Source organism: Orussus abietinus, unplaced genomic scaffold, assembly GCF_000612105.2.
Source record: "Orussus abietinus isolate OABI.00-Male unplaced genomic scaffold, Oabi_2.0 scaffold202, whole genome shotgun sequence".
Lineage (NCBI taxonomy): Eukaryota > Metazoa > Arthropoda > Insecta > Hymenoptera > Orussidae > Orussus > Orussus abietinus.
In genome coordinates this window covers 71,638-89,614 of record NW_019396013.1, presented here as the reverse complement: position 1 = coordinate 89,614, position 17,977 = coordinate 71,638, and the positions used below count along the sequence as shown (strand labels likewise).

General features: G+C 43.5%; 1 protein-coding gene across 2 annotated transcripts in view; it reads left to right on the top strand.

The window, feature by feature from the left end:
* The window catches only part of LOC111674374, an 81,731-nt gene extending 78,301 nt beyond the window's left edge, over positions 1–3,430 (top strand). For both annotated transcript variants that reach the window (XM_023434586.1, XM_023434587.1), the window contains exons 5-6: positions 1,696–1,741; positions 2,777–3,430. In XM_023434586.1, the coding sequence (XP_023290354.1) occupies positions 1,696–1,741; positions 2,777–2,976 (246 nt within the window). In that variant the 3' untranslated portion in view covers positions 2,977–3,430. The remainder of the gene's footprint in view (positions 1–1,695; positions 1,742–2,776) is intronic.
* The last annotated feature ends 14,547 nt before the right edge of the window (positions 3,431–17,977 follow it).

Sequence of the window (17,977 nt, the reverse complement as noted above, 5' to 3'; positions counted from 1 at the left end):
TGACAATGAGCGTGGGCGTTAATTATTACGCCGAAGATCGATATACCTCCGCTACGGCTGTTGCGGAATCGGCACGTAACACTTAACTGCCGATATTGTTCTAACGGACTAATAGCGTCATTATCGGCTTTCTGTTGAATAATTCACTTACGGAATCAAATTTACTATACTAAGGGAAAAACATACGTTCCATACGAAATTAATTGCGGCACTCTAAACATCTCTTTTTAACTAATTTTTGTTTGACTCCAGCAAAATTGATTTTGTAAGAAATATCAGTACTTCAAGTGTTGGCAAGTTAAAGTCAAGTGGACTGCGAAAAAATGTCACATATATAATTTATTGTGAATGTTAAACATATTTATGGAAGATGTATCATTATTTTGCAATTCGATCCTTTCCTTCAAGATCGTAGAACTCCTTTCTCTATGGACTGCAATTTTTTGTCGCATTAATTGTAATTGTCATTTTCTAAAAATGATATTATTCTAAAGCGTCCAAGTGGTGTCGGAAATTTAAAATTACTCTGGTGTACTCAAATTCTATGTCCAGCTTGATTGATTTTGGCTACGGGAAATCAGCTGTCTCCATTAAAATCCACTTATCAAACTCTGCATAGCGTCCACATACAGTGGGGGCGGAAGCAGAAATTGGACTAATTTAATGTATACTTTCAGAAGATAAATTCTGTTCAAGTCTATCTTTCAAGGAATTAACTCTCGCCAATCCGTTTTATCAGGCCATTCTGAAAATTCTATTGTTTTCTGGCAATCCATTTGACGCTGTTAAAAACTGCGAAAAAACGACAAAATTTTTGGAATAGCCCAACAGATCGACTCAAGAATCGATTTTTCTTTTTAACACATTCGCGACCGGCAAATTTTTTCCGTTTCAAATACTGAGTACCGGCGAAAATAATGAAATTCTGAAACTGGTTGCCGCAAACTTGTATCGTGTATGTTTATTGACGTGATTCACGTCAGCGGCAATCAGGAATAGAATTTAAAATGACATGAATTCACGTCAGCGGCAACCAGGAATAGAACTTGAAAAGACGTGAATTCACGTCGGCGGTCGCGAATATGTTAAGAACATGTAGCCTTCAAAACTTGCACTGGGAAGCCCTGATTAACCCTTGCCGTGTTTTGACAAGTGTAACTCGTGATAGAAATTTTGGGCCAGACATGAATATCACGAGTCAGATTCGTGATCACAATTTCGGATGAAAGAAATTTTCTCATTCTGCGAGCATCTTTCTTTACCATTTCGGTTTGTTTTCCAAAAATCTCAAAGGATCACTTTAATTCCTCCGATGAACGTCGTGCCATACAAGTTAGGTCCGAATTTTGCCGATCTAATTTGTACGGCGAGGGGTTAAACCTCGGGTTAAATGACGTTTCCAGGGCGTGCGTTATGCGCCCGTTAACTCGGGGTACCCTAGAAAGGGCGCTTTTGGTACCGGTAACACGGGAGCATAGGTGCACCACTCTGGCACAAAGAACAACCACCGGGAGTGGGATCATAAAACGAGCGTTTTCCGTGTCGGTTACCCCACTCTGGGCTGAAAACTGGTACAGGCATCGCCCCTCCTGAACTTGGTCTTCATGTATAATACATGGCCCTCTTCGGTATCCCTTATATCTTGGTCATTGTATTTTGAAGCAATTTAATGGGCGTCTTTTTGTTCGCTTTCAGATCCAGGGGACATTCGAGAATTGGGACGCCGGGACCTTTAAGCCGAGTAAGTCCTAAGAGTCCGCGGTCGGGCGGACTCCAATCTAATCTGCCTTATCCAGAGCGGTTAGGGCCACTCTCTCGCATTTATTAAATCGTAACAGACATTCGGGACACGCCCTAAGGACCGGGACACGACTTGCCAGATCGAATCGCCCTCGCGGCTTACTTCTCCGTATTTCACTCGACTTTGATATTTTATTTAACCACCTCTCCTTGGGCCGTAATGTAACTGGGATCCGAACATCTCTAATCGACCCAATCTATCCCAGTCGAAAGTTTAGTTCTTTAAATCTGCGTATTCTAACCCCTCTTTCGATCCTACTTCACTCTTTAAGTTCGTTTTCCTTGTACGACCTATTTAATTCGAAATAAATTCTGGCTTGAGCCTACAAGGAGAAAAAATTCGAAATATCTTCCTACAAGATCTAATTAGAGATTCTGAGCGGAATCCACATTTCGACTCGGATATGTCGTATGTCGGGTATGTTTTACAAAACCTGCTTCAACCGTGATCGCGTTTACACTTTTATCAAAAAACCAAAGACTAATCGTCCATGATTTAGGGAAGTATAATATATGGATCAACCACTTGGTATCAAGGGATCTTTTATGAATATTAATCTTAATTATCGAATTTTAATGTTCGTGTCGCATTATTGTATTACAATTTAGTGAAATGAGGAAATGACTTGTCAGAAACGAGGAGGTTAATTTTCAGCTGTAATTTCTTAACGAGACGGTCGCTCGTCGATCACGCGAAGACACTCTTTGTCAGTGCATAATATTTTAGCTCATGATAACTTTCCTGAATGCGCATGTATGCATAAATTTCTTGGCGTAAATTCTTCGTTTCTTCCTCGTTGTGCGAACGTTTCGCCCGCCTCGGGTTGCATAGACTCGGATCGCGTAAAAATATGAGGCGTACAGCCACCCAGTATAAAGCCGAGCGTTTTCCAATAAGTAAAGTTAGGGTGCATGCACGTACACGCGCGTATCGTGAAATGGCTCGGGATGACATTAATGTGTTTTGCAATCGCAGGTGAATTATTTCCACCCTCCTTCTGGGAGTCTTATTGGGAGTACTTGGAGAAGTATGCAGAAGCCAGGAGGACTCTGGACCAGCTCAGGGCATCCGAGGATCCTCTTCTGCACTTCCTGAGGCTGAGGCAAGCTGCTGCGAGGCATTCGCCGTCGTCCTTACTCCTTCTGCCGGTAAGTCCCTTCGTTATACGCCTCTAAGACCGGTGCGTCGGTACCTACCTTATCGGCCGATGACTGTAATTGAACTCGCGATGCTCGAGCGAACGTTAATGCATCCACTCGTCATTCTCGAGCTCGTACGAACTCCGACGGCGAGAGATCTTGCGTCTCGATACCGAGCTCATCCTCATCCTGGTTCTGGTCGTCATACCTATGCACGAACGCAGGATCAAAGTCCATCGGTCTCTCAAAGGCTTTCAGGTAGGTAACGATAATAACGGAGCGATGCATCATGCGGAACGTACAGGTGTAACCAGCAAATCCGAGGGTCGCGAAACCGAATTTCATCCGAATTGGGGAAACTGCTCGAGTCGACATTTTTATCTTACTTAGGACCTTCAATTGTAGCTCTTACAATAAATGGTTTTGACACGATGTACTTGGATATGTTTGTGGTCCTACTTTAGACTTTAAAAGTGGCAGACAATTCCGTTTCTTCACCTGGTAGACCTAAAGTAGGACCTCATTCGAATAAAGTAGGACGTAAAAGGTCGAAAGGAGGACTTATAAAAATGAAACGGAACCAACAAAATCGAGGGTAACGAAGCTGAATATTATGCGAAGTATTTAAATTGAATTTAACTCTTTAGATATATGAAACTCGGAAGTCAAATCAATAAAATCACCGTTGCGATAATAGCTGACTCGATGGAATTAAATTCGAACATTTAGAAATACAGATTTTCGAAGTGGAGTCGACAGAGTCAGGAATTGTGAAGTCAAGTACTATCTGAAGAGGTAAACTTGAACTTGACTTTTTAGAATTGCAGAATCCGGAAGTACACCTGAGATAATTACGTGTCTCAAAACCGAGGGTTATCGCAATCAGTTAAGTTGCACTTGACCTTGTTGGAGGACAGAATATCGAAAAGGAAATTCAACTTGACCTTCCGGAAATACAGAACCTCGAGGCGACACAAATAAAATAAAGTGTTGCGAAACCGAGCACTACCTGAAGAGTTAAAGTTGAACTTGACCGTTTAGCAACGCCTTTTCTGAACCCATTTAATGGTTCAGCTCTCGTGTGAAATTTCTTTCAGTTTGCATAAGTAGTTGGCATTCGGACGAGAGAAAAGAGATCCAAAGACGTAGCCGATCAGCAGTTTTACGACCAGCGTTGAGAAACGACTCTTCCAAGGAAATCTTTCTCTTAATTAAGTAGTCAAACTCCGGAAGACTGACGACACTCTTTCTTTCGCCTTTCTACACCTCCGAGATACACTTTTACCTACAGGTAAAAGCGACTTACAGGCGCTGAGTGAAAAGAGAATACTAGCATTTTTAACGAGTCACTATTAACTATTGTTCACAATTCCTATATTTCACCGAGAACTTAAAAATTGAAGGAAATTCGCCAGACTTTTATTCTATAACTAAATCTAGATTTTCACATCTCGCAGCGACCTTTTCAATTAAACATTCCGAAAGACGTGCATAAACCCCAAGTCTATCTTGCAAAATATTAATTTGTTGTATCATTGATCGGAAAGAGACACCTTTTCACTTATCGTTTCAGTGAAAAGATAAAATTCGAGCAAATTCAACACATTTTTTTATTCCAAACAAGTAAGTTTAAATTTACAAATGCTATGGCGGCCTTTTCTCCGATAAGTTCTGATAAGACGTGCATAAACACCTGGTCTATCGCATAAAATGGTGCATAAAAAATGACGTGCATAAACCTCAAGTTTATCTTACAAAATATTCATTTGTTGTATCATTGATCAGAAAAAGATACCATTTCACTTAACGTTTCATTGAAAAGATAAAACTCGAGCAAATTGGACACATTTTTTTATTCCAAACGAGTAAATTTAAATTTACAAATACTATGGCGGCCTTTTCTCCGATAAGTTCTGATAAGATGTGCATAAACACCTGGTCTATCGCATAAAATGGTCATTTGTTGTATCGTTGATCAGGATACCTTCTAGATAGGATGTGTGGCATACATTGGCTCGGTGCAACACGACGTGCCGTTATGAGCCGACCGGTGCATGCCGAAGCGACGTAACAAGTCGAATCGTTTAATTAGTCACCTCCTTAAGATGCAAAGCTATGAGAGACATCTCTCCTTCGTCGCATTACGAGTCCACGAGAGCTCAGTGAAAGTCTTATCTCGAGTGATGCAACGAGGAGGAACGTCTTCGTTTAACCTTTTACGAGTGCCATACGTGCGCGAGCACGCGGCAATACAACAAAAGCGCCTTCCGAGGATCGATATATACTCCTTTACGTAACGCCCTTGCGAAAAATGAATGCCTTCCTACTCGACACTCTCGGTGAATCCTAGACTCCCATTATGAACGAAAGTATTTCGTCAGCGAGACAATAGACGCGCCCATATAGACGTGGATGTGTCACTTACGTAAAAGGAAAAAACGAATCACATGGTTGGTCAACCATAATGGACGTCAAGCATCGAGGCAATTATCGCCACGTACCAACAGTACGTTCCTGACGTCTCACATCCTTGACTTTTAACATTAAGCATCATGACATGTGGCACAAGGTGGCGATTTAAAGCCGTCGATCGTCGATCGTCTTTCCCACGGCATCGATCGATCTTAAAAATAAGGTTTTTCATTCTCACGAATGCATTTTAAAATTCGACAATCTGAAAAATTGGGGGAATCTAGTTCATAACGTAGGTGCTCGCTAAAAAGGGATTTTCCAACATTTAATCCCAAGGAGGGTGAAAAGGGGTAAACGTGTTTTCAACAAATTTCTTAATATCCCTAATGTCCGAAGGGATATCGATTTGGTTTATACTTAAAAAAAAGAGTACATCCAAATGCCGAAAAACCAATTTCAGGATTTCGCCTTAACTAACCCTTCGGAGAGGGAAAAGGAGTAAAAAGAAAGGTTATACATTTCGAATTCCACTTGCTTCTGCACATTGCCAGCGAAGTCGCTATGGGGGATGCTAGTACTACACACGGGATGTTAAAAATGAGCAAGTTCATATTTTAATAACCCTCGGTGGAATTTTTTAATCGTGGGATCTTCCTCCAGGGCACAAAGGTTGTACAAGGTACCTTCGGCTCCAAAAGCGTAGCTTTATCTCGTGCGTTTACGATTTTCCGTTCCAAAGCGAGCGCATTAAATCGCAATTGCGAATCATAATGGCTAATCATGCTACCTCGCCAGGCGTGACCGCGACTCTTTATGTTTTTCTTGGTTGATGGTAAAAAAAATGGCTTCGAGAGCGGACCCGAAAAGAAAGGGAGCACTTCCCGCGGTGGAATTTTTTAATCGTGAGACTCGTTGCGCGGTGCACGCAAAGTGCATCGGCTGGCCCGAGACCTTCCGCGCGCGTTTACTATGCAACGAACGAGGCGAAAGAAGCTCGCATTCCTGGCGATCGTTCGGGGGATTCTAGCAACGATACTTTACCCGTACCCTCCTCTTCGCCCCCCAGCGGAGGGACCGTGTACCGCGAGGTTTTTCGAGTACGCGCGAGTACGCGTCCAACACGAGCGAGGGCGAAGGTGCACCTCCCGTAACTCGCGGGCGAAACGTGCCGACGTTAACGCCCGTTGAAATACGGACTTATCTCCGTTAACCCTGCCTGCACCCTGCAAAGGTGGAGGGGCACTCACCACTTAGCGTCCGCAATAATTTACAAGATTCCATAACGCGGTCGGGTTGCGTACTCGCGGCTTACACCTGTACGCTTACCTACCTACGCTTAATGTCCGGCAGATCCGCGTCACCCGTGGGTGTTCCGCGTGTATCTCCGCAAGGTGTGCGTCAGCCGACACGCGGAATATGACAAGACGTGGAAATGGTCGTTCATTCCACTTTTCCGTGGAACGAGCGAGGGGAGTTTGTCGAAGACGCGTGGAGTCTGGTCGGAGCATGGGTGCATTCATCGATGCATGCACAGGTGGAGAAGTATTGAGAAGCGATGCAATTTTGGGTAATTTAGGACGACTAAGTGTTTGGGTGACGCGAATAAATGATTAAACTGGTAAGTTTTGGCCGATTCCATCAAATGTTGAATTAAGGTAATTTGGCGCGTTTAACCAAAATATTTAGATTATTGATTGAAATGTTGGAAGAAATAAGTCAAATAATTTAAGGTAAAACATTTTAGTCGATTGACGCTAACGAGGTTGGTCACTCGCGTGAAATGTTATCCGAGATGGGTCAAATGGAGTCAGTCAAATTTGTTCATCGAAGGAAATTTTCTTTTTGTGTGCATCAGATGCACCGTCGCGAATATTCAGAGCAACTCGATTTTCTTGGGTGATCGTTGCCACAGGTATCACTTGGTTTCACAACGTGTAGAAGTGTTTCGATGACTCCTAGGAAGTTCCAACTCGAATGGTTTCTTTCAAGATATCGAGCTCATCTCGTTGCAGCTATCTCGTTAATCGGTGATATCCGGCTGGGAAAAGAGCTTAAGGAACGAGAAGAGTCATCACCTCGTTACGCAAAATCGGAGGCGATGTTTGTCGACTCGCATGAGTGTCCCGATTGCCGGGCGACGTTTGGCCGACGTTCCAACGAGCGGCCCGAACGAATCTCTCGGGACAAAGATGATAATCTTCTCTTTAACTTATCGACTCACCAGCGGGAAGTGCTCCGCCGAGTCGATAACTGTTATTAAAGGAACGTCACGATTCGCGGTGCCGAGGCGGAGGGAGCACGAGCTCTCTCTCTTAGTCCCCTCCGTACGTACTCGCAAGAGCGACGTACACGCGAGTACGTACTTACATAGGAAAATACATATCTTTCGAGGGCGCCCACGACCCTCTCGCAGTTCTTCGTCTTCGTGTCTCAATTCGCCTTAAGGTGTTATGAAAGGGTTATTCTATATATATGTATATCGAAACGTCAAAATATTTTTTAAAATATTTCTCCAAATTGGGTGCACCGAATCATTCGAAACTTCAACACATCATTATAGAGGCCCTAAGGAAAAATGTGAAGCTCATGAAATTTCATTAGAAAAAAAATGTGTCCNTATATAGAATGGCCCTTTCGTAACACCGCAACCGCTCGATGTGGACCAGATGGATTAACTCTGCCGATGGTAAATCGAGCAGCGGGTAATGACCGAGAAGTAACGGGGTCTTAACAAAATGGTCCCCGAAATCGCCTGCAACTTTCTCAAACTTTCTTTCTCTCTCCGTACAGGATATACTGTTAAATGTAACCGCTTGGATTTTTATTTGGCTCACGTTGTACATAAATTTTAAAACTTCGACAAATTTCCGTGATGGGGGGCGATAACGTACCGATGACGGTTTTAGTTCCTAAAACTGCAAGTGATACGTGCTGTGATAGGGAAGATAACGTTGGACATAACCTTGAAAGAGGTAAAATAAAAAATTGACATTATTTACGGGGGCGTTGGGTTGCAAAATTCGTTTTAATGAAAAATTATTTCGCGAATGGGTTGAGGAATATACGTTAAGTAAATTGTACAAGGCAGAGTGACTGATAATCGAAAGTCGCGTGAAAATATGATTACTAAGCTATGTCGAGACATACGTTTCAAGATTTGAGTACGTTCAATTCATCGGGCACAATTGACTTAACATTACTTGGATCCCAGAATTTCACTCGGCTAATTTAACATTATTTCTTTTAAAATAAAAAATTCTTTCACACCGAGACAGGAAATAGTCTTCGAAAGCGATGTTTACTAAGGACTCGATTTTTGCGATGACGTACCTTGGGTGACTTTTTAATTCCGTTTTAATTTTTTTCCTTAAGAATTATACCCCCAACCCGTTTCGAGATAGGCTGTCCCGGCCTTGAAGAGAGTCCCCGGACGGGTCTCTGTCATTTTCTTCGCGTCTCAATTCGTGGACGCAACGGCGGATGCGCCGCAGCGATTTGTCCCGATGACGGGACATCGTCCCGGTGGCGGCGTCGCGGCGCGAAAGGATCATCCTTACCTCGAGGTATATCTCTCCGAGAGAGAACCCTCCGGTGGTAATCCGATACGAGGATAACAACCGGGAAGTAACGGTCCTACGGGATCGCCTCTACACCCTACGTGGGCGAACGGTCGACGCCGGTCGTCGCGGCGCGTCCGCGACGATCATCGTCCGCGCCGCGAGACGAGCCGCAGACCGATCGTGACCGGATTTCTTCTTTGCGGTTCGTCGCCGATCGCCGATGTTTCCGCGGTGGGTGACATCCTGATCCAAGAGACGCGTTTCCGAAATCGCAAAAGGATATTCACTCAGAAACTCGTGGATTTTAACGTTTGAATTCATGTGGAGATCAGCTGGAGATCATTGGAAATCACCAAAACACTGTGACAATTTTAAGGCCGAACGTCACTTGTTACCGAATTGCATTCTTGTCTATCATATGAAATCAAAGGCAATCGGCTTTGAAAGAAGGAAATCATTTTTACTGATTTCCGAGTGAATACAGGTAATTCCTCGCGAAATCATTCTTCGGCAGACTTCGGCAGAAAAGAATCGGATTTATCGTTAGCCCATTAAGAATCGCTTATGTGTCAATTAAATACTCTTTGAGTCAAGAAAATATGTCTTAGGTACTATTTGAAGAAATAATCGAGTGGTTCGGTGAATTTTATTTCTCAGGGTAGAACAGTACTCGCAGAGTGCAGCTAGGATGGTCCGGCTCGCTCCCAAGAGTTCGGTCGCTCCTATCGGCCCTAAGTAACTTTTTCCGTGCTCCATTTCAAATACTATTTAACGTCTCTCGAAACTGCGTTCCAGCATCAAGTGGCTTTTTCTATGTCCCTAGAAAGGCACTCGCAGAGTGCGACTCGGCCCGCGAGAGATCGGTCGCTCCTGTCGGCGGCGACCTCTCGCGGCGGAGAAATCAATTAGACGTTGGAAAAAGCGGAGATCGATGGCGAGTTCCTCGGCTGGTGGCGAGCACCGGGATATCGTCGCGGCGGGGCCCGAGGTTGCCCCTTTCGGAGGATCGGCGAACGATCGCCCAGTTTTAATTCGCTCGTCGTCGGCGAGGCGTGTCCCGTAAATCGAGTCCGAGCACGACGACACGCGATAGTAAAAGTAAACTCACCGAGGAGCCGAGTGAGGCTCCTCTCGCGAGTGCCCCCCTCGACGCGGTAAATCTTGGCGATATTAATTACCACGTGCCAGCCGGTAACGTATCGAGACTCGTTACCGCCCGATTAGTTGCGGACTCGGCCCAGTACAGAGCGGAGCTTTCGCCGCCCACGGAAGCGTCTTCGGAAGCTCGCTCGATTCTCCCGATTTGCTCAAAAAAGACGCAATAGGTCTAAATCTCACCATATGTAAATACATTCTTTGTTTCATCTCAAGGGAGATAAACTCGTTACAATGAACAAGGAGGGAAGTACCGGCCCCGTATAGAGCGGAGCTTTCGCCATCCACGGAAGCGTCTTCGGAAGCTCGCTCCATTCTCCCAATTTGCCCAAAAAAGACGCAATAGGTCTAAATGTCATCATATATAAATACATTTTTGTTTCATCTCAAGGGAGATAATCTCGTTACAACGAACAAGGAGGAAAGTACCGGCCCGGTACAGAGCAGAGCTTTCGCCGCCCACGGGAATGTCTTCGGAAGCTCGCTCGATTCCCCCGATTTGCCCTAAAAAAACGAGATAGGTCTAAATCTCACCATATGTAAATACATTTTTTGTTTCATCTCAAGGAAGATAATCTCGTTACAATGAACAAAGAGGGAAATGAGAGTGTCTTTGAAGGGTGTATAGTAACAATGAGATTCTTCAGTCGAACAGTCGCTACACGTGAAATTGAATAGACATACAGAGCAGTTTATGAATTTTTATTTTCGTAAATTATATTTATCGGAATTTTTATTTTAAATTGTGCAAAGTGAATTTTACGAATTCTCAATCGAGGAACGGTCGCCAGGAATTAATTAATTCGTGAAGGTATTTGTTATTATCCGAACGAGAAATTTTGTCATTTAGATTTTACGATGAGAATGAAAATGGAAAAATTGTTCTTGGGAGCTCTTGAAGCTGGAAGAATGAGGCCCTTTGGTCTAGTTAATATATAGATGTCGCTATGTACAGAAACAGACAGACAGTTTTCAATGTACGAATTTATTTAACCGAATTTTTTAATTTTATTAAAATTGTATACAACTTTGCGAATTCTCGATTCATTACTAATTCGTAAATGCAAGAACTATACTATACATTATCAGCAAAGTGTCTCTTCGCTAACAGGAAGCACAAATCTCTCAACGGACAGATTCTCGACATCCTCGACTGACAACCTGAAGCAGAAACAATTCGTTGGCAACTTATTGCTTGTATAGACCCCATCTTAAATTTCCGAGTAGAAGTATCTCGCGAGAAAAGCCATTCCTGTTATCAAGGGTAACAAACGTGGTGGTATCGACCATAAGTTCAGAGCTCGTCCGTGGGTTCGCTTCCTGGAGGGATGGTTACCCTCCATTTTCCCCTCAAGTCGAAGTCTCTTCGAAGTAGGTTTCTTCGGGCAATCCGGACAACGTAGAAGCTGCAAAAAGTGTCCGATAACACCCAATGGCCATAAACATTCATCCTCTTCGTTCAGGATCGCGTTCGTCAGGACTCGGTTCGCTTCGGCTCAACTCGGCTGCACGCTCGAGCGGGCGCTCGGGGCCAGCGAACCTTTTTACGAGCCACTTAAATTTAACTTTAATTGAAACTTATTACGTCTTGATTTTCGCGGACGGGCCAGTTTTTTCGGCGTGTTTACGGCGCGCTGGGTTTCCGGCGGTCGCGCGCGCCTCTACCGGCGCTTTAATAAACTTAAACGGCAATATTAAGGGGCGAAGATAGCGATCTCGCGCTTGCATACGCGCGCAACACCGAAAGGACGCGGTCGCGAGTCGAATTCCGCGAACCTCTCACTACCTCGCCCCCGCCTTGCATTCTTCCTCAAGAAACCGCCGCTTCTTTAACTTTATCTCATTTCGTTGCTTTTAATCGCCCTTTCCCCAGGCCCCACGGCCTCACGATCTGATAATCGTAACCGATTACCGCCGCGCGGCGATAATGTTAGCTGAATGAAAAGCCCGATACGGATCGGCGAGGTTATGTATAAATTTGCGGCGTATAGAAATTTATATACAAGTATTTGTGTATATGCCTGTCCATGTGTGGGTGCACGGCACGTAAGGAAATTCATTTATCGACAATTAGGCATCGGATCGATAATCGGCCGCGGCAAGGCTCGACGAGGAATCAGGACTGGTCCTGATTTAGCCATTAGTCATTAAGGCCCAAGAGTAATTATTACTAATTGGGTAGTTAAGCCACGGAGGAGGTATACACGTAGGTATACGGCCGAGGCCGCGAATGAAGCACTTTGCCGAGCGACTAAAGACCGCTCGCTCTGTAAGGGCAGGCATCGGGGCCTTTGCCGCGCCGCTCGCTCTGTCTCTTTCGCACTCGCGACTTAGCCGCTAGCGCGCTCTCTCTCGCACCCGCATCCTGCAGCCCGTGAACCGCACGGCCCGGCGTTTCCTTCGAGGAGAGGACGTCCCACTTCGCTGCGGCTCCGTGTGTTTAAGAGAAATCTCGACCTCGCCGACTGCGCTCCCAAACTCATCGCGAGATAAACCCGAGCGCGGTTATCTGATTTATATGTGCACGGATTTTTCGCGCAATTTTTTTCCGAGTTCGCGAGGGACTTTCAATTTTGTCGGGAGAAGAAGGGGAGCCATCGGCGATGAAGAGGATGCCGGATGATGGCGTCTTTCTGGGCAGGCTATTGGGTCAGCTCTCCGGGCCGGTTATATTGCTAATTTACGGCGATCGTCGGTACGGTGCTAATCAGAGAAATTTACGAGTCTACCGTTTCGGAGGCTGCTACTCTCCTGACCGATTTTCGACGCCCTTGGACCACCTCGGAAGCAATATGGACCACGAAAATTAGCTTCTGGGACTCCGGGGCTCCGACACCTCTTTGTGTAATATTTAGATACTCAATATTTAATTCTAAATAATATTTAGGTGTTTAGTATGTAATTGAATACTTAGTAATTATAATCAAGTCGGAACCACGTGAACGCGTTAGGTGTCGCACAAAGCGCGGCGCGTCAACGAATCGAAGATGAAAAACCAATCGGGACTACGCTTGAAACATAAACTTTACTTCCGTCACAGTTTTGATTGGCCTTATCAATTACTAATCAGCAATTCAGCCCATCTGTCAGTAGTGAATGAAACAGCAAAAGATTGCCAAAAATCAACAGTATTCTCGGAATGGTCTAGAATAATCCCGAGAATCCATATTAATGACTTATTTTGGTTTAGAACACTCTTATCGTGTAATTTCTTCACGTTGCAGATCACTGGAAGCACACATTCTAAAATCAGTCTCTACACTGAAAAGAAAAAAAAAACATTAAACCAAGCAAATAATTCTTTGAATAATCCAGAAAAAAGATTTAATTAATTTAAAGATCAATTATTATATTCAAACTGAAATAAATTGTGATAATTCCGAAGAAATGTTGCATGAAATTTATTCGAGTTTTATTTGAGTCGAATTTCTTTGAATTAACGAAATATTTATTTGGTACTATTCAATGAAATATTCCTTTCGTTTAATGACAATTTTTTCTCAATGTAGCAGTCATCGGGATCTGACTCGATCTTAATTTAGAAATTCGTAAAACCAATTATCTCGAAATAATGTTCATCGATCTCATTTTCCTCGAAGGCGACACAGCTGAACGCCATTGCGTTCAGTATGCTGTACGAGTAACGCGTGTTCGTCGTTAAACGTAGCAGCATAACATTCCGAAACACATTGTCATTGCCGTCCATCGCTCGGCACGTGTACGCACCTTTATGGTTATCCGCGATCGTTACGTATAACTTCGTACATATGCATGGCGTACGCACGTATGCACGCATGCACGCGCTCGCCCTCGTGCGAGGGCACCGCCGCGTATGTCAAGGATCCTTCTGGTACGCACACCGAACGGATATAAATATATCGGTTGTCATTAAAAACGCATTTGCATTCTGGGCTCACCTTCTTGCGTGCGTAGGTTGCCCAGCCTCGTTTGCGAGGGAGCTTTAATTAACGCGCCGAGGTGCACGAGGAGACTTTTCGCGAGGCTAACGCACGCTCGGTCGGTACGGTATGAAACACCTTTATTACGAGCCTGCTGAGCGGAGATGTTCGGTCGGTTCCATCGTCTTTCTGAAAAGGTTGCAAGAGAGCGAAGGAGGCTGCGACGCATCGATACCTAAACATTCAGAAGAATGCAAAAGATTTTAAACTTGACATGTTTCCCCAGAAATGTTAATTTTTTTTATGTTACGGACTTGTTGAACGGAGGTGTTCGATCGGTTCCATCGTCTTTCTGAAAAAGTTGGAAGAAAGTGAAGGAGGCTGCGACGCATCGATACCTAAACATTCAGAAGGATGCAAAAGATTTCAAACTTGACATGTTTTCCCAAACATTTTAATTTTTTTTATGCTATGGATCTGTTGAACGGAGGTGTTCGGTTGGTTCCATCGTCTTTCTGAAAAAGTTGCAAGAGAGCGAAGAAGGCTGCGACGTATCGATACCTGAACCTTCAGAAGGATGCATAAGATTCCAAGTTCGACTGATATTTCCTCGCATTTTGATATTTTTCTCATAATCCTTTGAACAAATTCAGAGACAATGTGCTTTATAAAATGGTTAAAAGACCTGTAAGGTCGTAGATATTTCTATTGATACTTTCATCTTGATTCTCCGAAAAGAAATAAAGATTTCATTTAACGGCACTTAAATGACTATAGGAACGAGACCAACCTTTTCGCCGAGTGTTTCAACAGAAGTGTAAATATTGTCGCCATTTCATATGCGAACGTGGAGCATATTTGCGAAAGATATGTAGCAGATATAGAGATGTACACGATAAGTGCCAGAATAGGTACCCGTAGAGTACGTTTAGCTCGGCACACGAGAGAATCGAAGTTCGATTTATTTCTCCTTGCCCCTTGTCTCTATTGTTTACCCATTTTAGAATAAATTTCCTCGGCGGCTCGCTAAGCGAGTCCCGTCACGAATTTCGGTACGGCGATGTAACCCTCTCTCTAGTAGTTACGATTCCAACAGAAAATACATATCGATACGCGCGAGAGGAGAGGCCGGACGTCACGCCTGCATTGCGTGTCCTGCAAGCATGGGCATTACTTTAAAGACTCCCGTGGAATAATAAACCGATCGACGGGCATACTAAAGTCCTGGATCCGACAGGAGAACGCCAGATCCCGGAGGAGATTCTATGCCGGGATTTTTTACGCCGCATTACGCGCCATTTTTCCCCTCATCCCGGCTGCATTGTGTTCCGCCTGTTCCGGTGCATTTGCTCCGTCACTTCGTGCTCTGGGAGTCATTTAATTGAAATTATGACAGCGGGATGAACATCTCGTAATGCTGCACGTACCTTCAGTAGAGTCCTACACTGCATTGAATCAAAGTAATAGTACCAAAGAAATATATATTTAATTAAAAAAATAATCACTTGGCTCAAATAAGTTGTCACGATTCCAAAGAAACGTCACATCCGATTTATTCGATTTTATTCGAATCAAACAATTATTCTTTGAATTAACAAAATATTTCATTGTTACCATTCAAAGAGATATTTCTCTGGTTCAATGGACATTTTTTTCAGGGCATAAAACGTAGTAAAAGGAATAATAAGCACAATTATACATCCACAAGAATAGACTTATCTGATCCTGAAAAAAAAAATTGATGTTAATTTAAAGGAATTTTCTTTACTCAATCTGACATTTCTTTTGACGTATTTGGTCGCAGGATTTCATTGCTACAATACATATTTCTTCGAATGAACCAACTTTTTTTTTTCTCAGTACATGTTATTCTTTATGACGTTTACTTGGACGTCTATTCTCAAGAATAAGATTTGTTATATATCATAATATAAATTATCATCACATCAGACTGTGTCATGTCATGTCGTAGAATGATTAAATTCGCAGAAAGTAACGTCGGATGCACTCGGGAAGAGTGCTGGGGAGATGCACTTCGCAGACAGCGAGTTGCACTCGGCATAACTTTCTACCGTCATGAAAGTGACAAATCTCATCGTAACGTCGGTATAATGCCTCTATGCCGCGCGGTACATACCGGCGATTTGTCAAAGAAAATTTTCTCCCCGAGAGTGTTACTCGTGCCGTTTGTCCGATTTCACTGGTTTTCGCGGACTCTCTACGCTCTCGACATCCGTCGGTCAATCAATTTCCTGTCATAGTTAAACCGCGTGATTTCTGACACCACTCGAGATGCATTCGCAAATTGGTACGCGTGAATTTGCACATTTGCAATTCCCTGCGTACATTCTTAAAAATATTAATGAAACTCATCGTAATTAATTTACACTTATTACTTTGTAAATAACCTTATCGCTTTTTAAACCGCCTAACTTCTGGCATCTCTGAAGATGCATCCGCGAATTGGTACCCGACTGTGAATTTCGCACATCCCCAATTCCCTGCGTGCACTGAAAAATATTCATGAAATTCATACCCCTATAGTACATAGTATCATAATAATTGTATAAATCCGAGTTCTTAAAACTGGATTATAAACCCCTCTAAATAGATGTATAACTTTAAAATATCCCGTTATAACATTGTGAAATTGCGCAGGGAAATTAATACATTTGTGTCATATTATTTGAAAATATGTTGTATAATCAGTACACCGCGTTTAACTGAAACTTCCAATAAAACTGTTATAAATTTATATTTTTCTCTTAACGGCGTAAGTGGTAAAGACTTCTCGAGCGTGCCCGGTATCGATCGATACGTGCCGATCGGATGCATCCGCGATCCTTCGGATCAATTCTCCAGATGCGGGCGGATTGCCAAAGGGGGAGGAAATGAAAGTTACTTATTATCGAGAGGGTACTTTGGGTTCGATAGGTTCGATCGGCGGATAATCGAGGGGCGTAAGTAATGGCGGCTCCGCTTGCAGATCCCAGTCGTCTCGACGCGGCACCTTCGCTTCTGCCGGAATAACTAGAAATCGACGAGTCACTAATAAATTTCTGCAGGTTGAGCGTGTCCATACGGCAACCGTCACCACGTGCCGTGCAAATTGGAAACTGCCGGTAATAGCCGAGTCTGCCGACAGAGTCGTGCGACTTTCTAAGGCCCGGGGATCTCGGAGAGATCGAGAGATCCACGCGGAGATTCCCTTCGACAGTGATGCTGGAAAATCGAGGCGATCGATGGGCACCGAGGGAAATCGGCATTCATTGAATCTCTTACCTTCCTTCTTATTTTGTTTCAATAAAGTCCGGTTGAACCCTTTCCTCTGCAATGTAGAAATTTTCCTCGACTTTAAGGTGGCATAAAAACGTGATATAATGAATCTCGTTTATAAAACTCTTCTCCAAACTGAGTGTATTTCAATTTTTTTTTTAATTTCTATACGTACTGTTTTTCAAATTGCATTTAAAAAAATGATATTTCATGAGTGGCGGGATCTTCCTTAGGGCGTAAAATTTCAAACGATTCAGTACATCCAATTCGAGGAAAAGTTTCATAAGCGATTGGCCCCCGGATACCAATTTCATGTCACCTTAATAACGCTGGAAATTGCTCGAAGATTGATTGCTGGATCATTGAGGTAGTCACGCGTTTATTGGCTGCGTAATATTCCGTTTGCACTTTTTTCTTTCATCCGTCAGAAATTACGCACCGCGTAATGATAGAAAATCCAAACGGTCGACCGGAAATTGGGGCAAATCGGCATTTGTTTAATCGTTCATTTTCCGGCGTGACTTTAACTTCTCACAGGATTCTCACGGTGCAACCAATTTCCGGTGTCGGCTGATGTCAGACACTGTTTCAGCTGCAATTGCCGTTCGCAGTTAAACTGCATGCGCCCTGAGAAACGAGATAGATTGGTTGGAGAAAGTTGAAGTTTATTAGGTATTTAATATTTTTCCTCCTTTTATTCGTTTCGGCGGCTCGCAAAGTGTCGGCCATTGATGC